The sequence below is a fragment of the Apodemus sylvaticus genome, chromosome 10, assembly GCF_947179515.1.
Source record: "Apodemus sylvaticus chromosome 10, mApoSyl1.1, whole genome shotgun sequence".
Classification (NCBI taxonomy): domain Eukaryota; kingdom Metazoa; phylum Chordata; class Mammalia; order Rodentia; family Muridae; genus Apodemus; species Apodemus sylvaticus.
In genome coordinates this window covers 98256252-98264959 of record NC_067481.1, presented here as the reverse complement: position 1 = coordinate 98264959, position 8708 = coordinate 98256252, and the positions used below count along the sequence as shown (strand labels likewise).

General features: G+C 41.1%; 1 protein-coding gene across 1 annotated transcript; it reads right to left on the bottom strand.

The window, feature by feature from the left end:
* Window positions 1-710: 710 nt before the first annotated feature.
* On the bottom strand, window positions 711-1679 carry LOC127693440 (olfactory receptor 1361-like). Its single transcript, XM_052194284.1, has one exon. The coding sequence runs from the start codon at window positions 1674-1676 to the stop codon at window positions 711-713; it is 966 nt and encodes a 321-aa protein (XP_052050244.1). The 5' UTR covers window positions 1677-1679.
* Window positions 1680-8708: the final 7029 nt, after the last annotated feature.

Genomic DNA, 8708 nt, shown 5'->3' with positions numbered 1-8708 from the left:
ATCTAGTTACAATCAAAGATCCAACAACAAGCATCCTGAACATCAGCATCCCATCTGAAGCAGCAGTCAAACCCCAATTCCTTTCCAACACCACCCAAACAAAACTCAGAGCTTACCGTAATTTCCTTTTAGCAGCTTCCAAATGAAACATCCCACTGGTCCCCAAACATGCTCCCTATTCTCCCCTTTTGTAATCAGAAGTAAGAGTAGCTATGTTTGTAGTGTCTTATGTTGAGAAGGCATTCATGATTGAAATAAAGTGATTTGATTGAAACATGTTTTGTGAGTAGGAGAAATAGCTTAGCAGTCACTTGCTGTTCTGCTGGAGGACCCAGATTTGGTGTCCAGGACCCACATTGCATGATTGACATACACATGTAATTCAAATTTAGAGAGTTTTCTTCCATTCTTCTTGGATACCCACATACTTGTGTTACACATACATGTGGTACATGTGCACATGTTATATACAAATACACAAATTTTAAGTCTTTAAAAAAAGAATTTTTTCTGTTTATTTTGGTGTAACTAGGGAATCAACTTGAACCTTGCATGTGCTCAGGAAGCGCTCTGCAATGGGTGTTCAAATGCCTCTCACCTCTTGTCTATAACCTGGATTTTATTCTCCCAAGAGAAATAGCACACATTTGCCTAACAAAAATCTCTAAGTTTCACACAGTAGAATAAATAAAATAATTTTGGGAAATTAATTATGTATGCATTTTTCTTACACTTATTGGTGAATGGAGATTCATGGTAAGTACTTTTCTTAAAGCCCCTTTCATGTCCTTGTTCCTCAGGCTGTAAATGAAAGGGTTCAGCATGGGGGTCACCACTGTAAACATCATGGCAGCTGCCATGTCCCTCCCAGCTGAGTGAGAGGATGAGGGGTTGAAATACAGGGATATGATGGTGCCATAGAAGAGGCAGACCACAGCCAGGTGGGAGCCACAGGTGGAGAAGGATTTCCATCCTCCCCTAGAGGATGAGACTCTCAGTACTGCACAGATGATGTGGATGTATGAGATCAGGATGCAAACAAATGGGGTGACTATGATCATAGTTCCTTCTGTAAGAATCATCAGCTCATTGAGATGTGTGTCTGAGCAGGAGAGTTTCAAGAGAGGAGTCAAATCACAGAAGAAATGGTGGATGATGTTTTCCCCACAAAAAGATAGTTGAGCCATGAGCAGTGTGTGCAACAGAGCATTCAGGGTGCCTACCACCCATGATCCCACAACAAGAAGGGCACAGAGCTGATAACTCATCTTTGTTCTGTAGTGTAAAGGGTGGCAAATGGCCACAAATCGGTCATAGGCCATCACAGCCAGCAGGAAATTGTCCATGTCAGCAAACAGAGAGACAAAATACATCTGTGTGAGACACCCAGAGAAGGAAATGGCCTGACTTTCCAGTATATGGTTGGCCAGTACCTTAGGGACAGTGGTGGAGGAGAAGCAGACATCCACAAAGGACAGGTTGCTGAGGAAGAAGTACATGGGGTTGTGCAGGTGAGAGTCTGTGCTGATGGCCAGGATGATGAGCAGGTTTCCCAGGACAGTGGCCAGGTACATGATGAGGAAGAGCAGGAAGAGGAGCTGCTGCTGCTGCTGGGGCTGCCTGGAGAGTCCCAGGAGGAGGAACTCAGAGACACTTGACTGGTTGATGCTGCTCATGAGTCTGAGCACAGCTACAGAAAGGAGACAGAAGTCAGAAGGCTATCTTCAGGTTTCAATGCTACAATCAGGTTCACATTAATCCTGCATTAGAGTTTCTGAATTAAGATCCACTCCTGTTTTCCACATACTCAATTTACAAATCCAGGTTTTATGTTGGGTTTGTTCCCCAGAGCCACCCGTTTAGTTTATTGAATATAACATAAAAGCGTTCCTATACATGCACTGCTCTTACCTGTATCTGGTAACATTTCCAGTCTTCCTTCCACTCCTTGGAAGCTTAAAGGAGAAGAGATGTAGCCAGGTATTGTATTGATCTCAAGCTCCAACTGGTGGACCTGTAACTCCTGCTGCTGCCACCTCTGTGGGAGAGAGTGAGTAGCACTTGTTGCAGAAGAAACGTTGGCATCTATCCTAGCCTCGAAATACCCGGACAGGCGAGCTGTATCTCTTTTACCTTGCAGTTGCTGGACAATCTTGTTCTTTATTCCAAGGAATGGAAATTCTTGGGAAGGTTCTGAGAAGGTGAAGAGTGGATGATCACCGGTCCAGCACTCTGATTCAGAAGGAGGTAGACCTGTGACTACTGCTTCTGGTCTCTGTGTGGGAGAGAGTGAGCAATATATATTGCAGAAGAAACATTGGCATCTATACTAATCTAAAAATACCTGGGCAGGCATTATTGTTTTACCATGGAGTTAGTTATTGGGCAATAGTGCCATTTATTCTAAGTATTGGAAAGTTTGGAGAATATAGGAAGGTTCTGAGAAAGTGAAGAGAGGATGATCACCGGTCCAGCACTCTGATTCAGAAGGAGGTATGAGAGAATTAGAAAGGTAGTTCCATGGGGGATAGACTCCCTGAGTATCTCATTAAAGACCAGTAGACAGGAGTTGCGTAAGCCAGCTCTTGGTCCCTCTTGACCAAAAACAATGAAACAAATCATCTAAGCTCACAGTCATAACTTGGAGATGAAGCAAGTCATAACTTGGAGATGATACAAGTCCCGGAAAGAATTCGCTGAAACTAATCTAAGCACTTAGGGTTGAAGAATTGGTCCCCACTCTTCTTCCTCTCAGCACAGAAAATGAAGTTATGGCACTCTCTGAGGAAACATTCTCTCTTGCTCACATTTGATCACTTACCACACAGGGTTTATGGCAAATTTGCTTATTGGAAGCCCTGGGAGTAACTGGCATTACAGGGTCAGGCTTGAACCTGTAAAATATCCAGTGTAAAGTTCAAGGAGAGAAAAGCTAGATGGCACGTGTGTAATCCTCCATGGCTGAATTCTACATGTGTTCAGAGAACCCATATCTTTGGGAATAGTGTCTTCCTAGCCCACCGTGACATGTGCACTTCTGAACATGTACAGACTCTGCTGTGCAGCTCAAACAGCTTCATTTATATATCCAATCCCTTCCCCAGAGAAAATTCATGACAGCACTTACAAACCTATCATGGGGACATCCTCAATGTGATTTGTCCTGTCCACGTACATCCAGAAGCTTTTCCCACATGATTGACAGATGAACTAGCAAAATTCTAAGAGATGAATACAAAACTCCAAACACACAGAGAGGAGTAGAAGATAGCTGGGGAAAGTCCTACTGGCTGTTGAGTTCAGTATTCTGGGTACTTCTAATGATAAGATAGGTGAGGCCTTCATTCCCAGTCAGTGTTAAACAGTAAAAGGCTGTCTTTCTCAGATCAGCCTGGGAAAGAGGTGATAAAAATGATAGCTTGTGCTGGCTTACACCTCGTATCCAGACTCACTGAAGTCTAAGGCAAAAAGATTGCTGTCATGTTCAAAGCTAGCCTTATCTACCATACCAGACCCTGTTTTATAAATAGCAAAACAGCACAAAGGAAAAGAGAGATTAGAAGCTGGACAGATGGCTCAGTAGTTTAGAGCATTTTTCTCTTCTGCAGAGGGACCAGGTTCAACTTGGACCCCCAGAAACAAACAAACAAACAAATAAGTAAGTAAACAAAATAGAAAAACAAAGTTTAAGGGAATATATGAAAAGATATTAGCTGTTAGCTAATTCTTGGATCTATGTGCTTAAACATCTGTGCTTTCCTTAACAAATGTTTGAAATAATCTAGAATGAAGTTCTTAGTTTAAAATCAGAATTTTTGGTGGTCATGGCTCCATGCCTTTATTCCCAGTTCTTGGAGAACAGAAGCAAGTTGGTTCCTTTGAATTTGAAGCCAGTCTAGGCTACACAATGAGACCTGCCATAAGAAACAAAGAAAATTATAATTACTTTAGGTGTTTCATTAGGTAAAGTATTTGCTGTATAAGCTTAAAGACCACAGTTGAGATTTCAGTGTGTGTGTGTGTGTGTGTGTGTGTGTGTGTGTGTGTGTGTGTGTGTACCAAGCAAGTGAATAGCCAGTCTGTAATCTTATTGCAAGAGGCTGAGAAGAGATCCTGGGGGAAACTGGTTAGATAAACTAGCTGAGTCAGCAAGTTCTGGGTCCAGAGACAGAGCCTGCCTCTGTACAAAATGAGGAAAGTGATTAAAGAGGATACCTCCACTAATGTCTGAATTGTCATGTGTGTGTACACACATGGTCCCCCACCTATGTATATATGTGTGTGTACACACAGAAGCATACATGCATAAATGCATGTACATTGTATGCACACATGCATGTTCTCTCTCTCTCTCTCTCTCTCTCTCTCTCTCTCTCTCTCTCTCTCACACACACACACACACACACCCATACAGTTTTATTCATTGATTACTAAAATTTAAAGAAAAGTATTATTAGAACTTCTGAGGATGAGGCAAAAGATAGCCTTATGACCTGCTTGAGAATAATTTTAAGAGGATGACTGAAGTGGCCCAATGTCTGTTTGTAAATGTATAAGCTTCCTCAGGGACACTTAGGAAGGATGAGGCCAAGGTCAATGTCAGCCTAAGCTACACACACACACACACACACACACACACACACACACACACACACACATACACACACACTACCTGGGAAAAGTTTCCACGGGGGTAACACATATAGCAATAATCACCTCAGAAACCATTCTTTGTAAAGATGCTATTCAACCTTATTAGATTTTTATTTCTAAGAAATTCTTTATTTGTATGAGTGTGTAAGTCCTTGTGCTCACACACAAGTGTACATAGCTATAAATGTTAACCACACAGAGATGTCTCTACAAAAGGCGAGACCTATAAGCTGGTTTTCTCCCAGAAAGCTGAGATAGGATGTGTTAATAGCCTTTGGCTCTCTGTATGGCCAGGCTACATTTGTCACCCAGACCCATCATGGGTTTCTTAATTTTCAACCTGCTTCCTCAGTTAATCTATGGATCCTATCTTTATGGAAGATGTCACTTGTACTATAGGAGTTTCCATGTAGTTATGTCTTAAGTTTTGTTATGTACATGGGACTGAGTTAGTTATCCCCAGAAAACTTTTTTTCAAATTTCCTTTCTTAAATATGTCTATGTCTAAATATATGCATGGTGCCTCATGGTATCTTCTCAAAAATTAACCATATAACCAGGCACAAAAGAAACCTCAATAGATACAGGAATACTGAATTAATCCCATGTATTTTATCAAACCACCATGGACTAAGGTTGGTGTTCAATAGCAACAAAAACAACAGAAAGCCCACTTCCACATGGAAGCTGAACAACTATCTACTTAATGATAAGTTGACCAGGGAAGAAATAAAGAATGAAATAATACACTTTTTAGATTTTAATGAAAATGAAGGAAGGACATATCTAAAATTATGGGACACAAAAAGGCAGTGCTAAGAGATAAATTCGTAGCCCTGAGTATCTCCATAAAGAAATTGGAGAGATCATACACTAGAAACTAGGACATTTAAAAACTCTAGGAAAAAATAAGCAAATACATCTAAGAGGACTAGATAGTAGGAAATAATCACACTCAGTACTCCAGTGGTATTGGAGATGCCAGTACCATGGGATGATCACCAAGAACAGCAGCAGCACTGGAGTGGTTCAACCTGAGCTTAAAGTGCTTCAGAGGACAGAGCTGGAGAAGTGACACCACCCCTTTTCAGGAGCCCAGAAGATCATGTGTGAATCTCAGGCATTGGAGCAAGAAGATGTGTAGTTGAAGTTGCCATGGAGACCCCATGATGTTCAAGATGTCCAAGCTGTGGGCTATCTGCTGAGGAAAGCTGCTAACAGGAAGTGAAACCCAGCAGAAAGAAGTTTGTTGCAGTCAAAAAGATTGAAAACAAGTTGGAGATCTGAAGATCCCTTTGACACCAGACATGGAGATTCAGTATTTGGAGTTTTCCAAGCTAGCTTTTTCTCCTGCCTTGGGGGCTACAGTTTAATGATTGGATGAATCTCAGAAGACTTTGAACTTTGGACTTTTAGCATTGTTGAGACTGCTATAAACTAGGAGGCTTTCAAAGTTGCACTAAAGGTATTTTTATTACACCATGGGAAGGTATGGCTCCCATAGACTCATATGTTTGAACAAGCCTTTGGTTTCTGGGGAGTGGAATGTGATGTATATGCTTGGGACAGGGAGTGGAACTCTTACGAGGTGTAGCCTTGTTGGAGTAGGTGTTTCGCTTTAGATGTAGGCTTTAATACCCTTGTTCTAGCTGCCTGGAAACTAGTTTTCTGGTATCTGTCTTCAGAACAACAGGTAGAACTCTTAACTCCTCCAGACCTACTTTGCTATGGGCACTGCCATTCTCATGCCTTGAGGATAAGACTGAACCTCTGAATCTGTAAGCCAGCACCATTTAAATATCATCATTTTAAGAGTTGCCTTGGGCATAATTTTTGTTCACAGCAGTAAAAACCTAACTAAGACAGCATTGGTTCTGTAATTTGAACTGTACAGTCCTATCCAGAGACATTTCAGTGGAAGAGGAATTTCAGTATGTGACTTAGAGACTGCTTTTGCGATATTTTTGTGAAGAATGTGGGTAGATTTTGCCCTTGTCTAAAGAGTCTATCTGAGACTAGGTAAAGAGATTTATATTACATTGACAAAGGAATTCTCAAAAACCCATCAGAGACTTTATTCTCTGATTTAGTCTCATGAAGAGACTTTAAAGTCTGATGACTTATCTTTGATTCCCATAACCCACAGAAAAGTGGAAGGAGGGAACTGCCACCACAACGTTGTCCTCTGCATTCCACATGCCGGCCATGGCACACATAACTACCCCACACACATCAAGTGATAGTATTGTATTTTGATTTAGAGATAGGGTCTCATGATGTAGCTGTGGCTGTCTAGAACTTGCTATGTAGACCAAGCTGGCCTCAAAATTACAGATATCTGCCTTCCTCCATCGGGGATTAAAGATGTGTGCCATTATGCCCAGCAATAACAGATTTTTATTGTAGGAGAAAGAGACCTAAAGCTGAGAGACAGAAATGACAAGAGACTTGAAAAAGCTTTCAGCGATCTGTGGGTCACTGATAGTGTTGGCCTTTCATAGAAGTCGTGTCCTGGGACGTAGGTTACCTGTACAGAAAGTACCTGGCCTCTCTTTTGTTTTGTTTTTGTTTGTGTGTTTTGGGGGGTTGTTCTTGTTATTGGTTTTGTTATTGTTTTTTCAAGATGGTTCCTCTGTGTAATAGAGCCTTGGCTGTCATAGAACTAGCTCTGTAGGTTGATTGGCCTCTAATCCAAAGAGGTCAGTCTGCCTCTGCCTCTGCAGTTCTGGCTTAAAGGCATGTGCACCACCATTGCCTGGCAAATTTGGTCCCTTCTAAGAGCCCTTCTAATATTTAAGATTCCTGAGATTCTAAAATTAAATGACATACCTTTGAAATTTTTTTAAGAAGTGGAGTACAGAGCTAAACAGAGAATTCTCAATGAAGGAATCTCAAATGGATGCAAAGCACTTAACGAAGTGTTCAACATCCTTGATCATTAGGGAAATTGAAATCAAACAACCTGAGATTCCACCTCATACCAATCAGAATGGTTAAGATAAAAAATGTAGGTGACAGCAGATGGAGAGGATGTGGATGAAGAAGAAAACTCCTCTATCTCAAACAAAGCATCATCATCATCACCATCATCATAATCATTTTCATCATCTTCATCAACAACAACTACAACAAAATAATACCTATATGAGAACACCAGAAAACACTGACAAAGGCAGAAAAAGACAGCACAGGGACTGACCTGTCTGCACACTAGAATTGTAGTAGGCACAGTTCATTTTTATTGTATTGACCCATTTCCTGCTTAATGTTATATACTATATTATGGCCAGATAACAATAATAACATAGTAAGTGCAAAGGAGCTGCAGTAGTACTGTTTCCTGGAGCTTGAAACCCTCCCTTTCTCAACCCACCAAGTCTGATCTTTCTGTGAGATGGGCTCAGGCTAAGGTCTCTGTGTTGATAAAGAATGAACAGCTGTGTTTCCCAGAGGTGGCCCAGACACTCAGAGTTGGGTGCTGGCAGTCTGTGATGGAAAAAGGAGCATTACAAAGAATGTCAGTAGCAGATATCTTTCTTATACAGTAACAGCACAAGGTATTGTAAGGACAGCTAAACAAAAGAGCCAATGCTAACAAAATAGTGGCAACCCTTGACCGGAAAATCATGAGTGTTTGTTGCTGTTGCTGCTGGGCCAATCAGAGCTCAGAACTATAGGAAAGCAGACATTCAGAATTATCACATTCCATCTGGAGACAGAGTCAATTCCACATACCGGTAACATATGACCCTGTTCTGAGATTACCATTAGTCACTTTCCAGTGCTGTCCCATTGAGACTCCTTGCTCTTCTCCAACACTGTGCAGGAGTGAGCATGGTGCATTCTGCCAAAGCATTGACATGAGAATCCAAATAACATTTGTTAAAAGTGTTTTTCCATTATTTTACCTAAAAGATTTGTATCCTGGTCTCTGTATGTGGTATAGATAATAGATGCTTTTCTTACAAAAGGCAAGTGATAAGTTTAAGCTAATTGACAAAACATGAAGCATTCTTAGACATTAATTCCCTCTGTGAAGTTCAACACTTCCAACA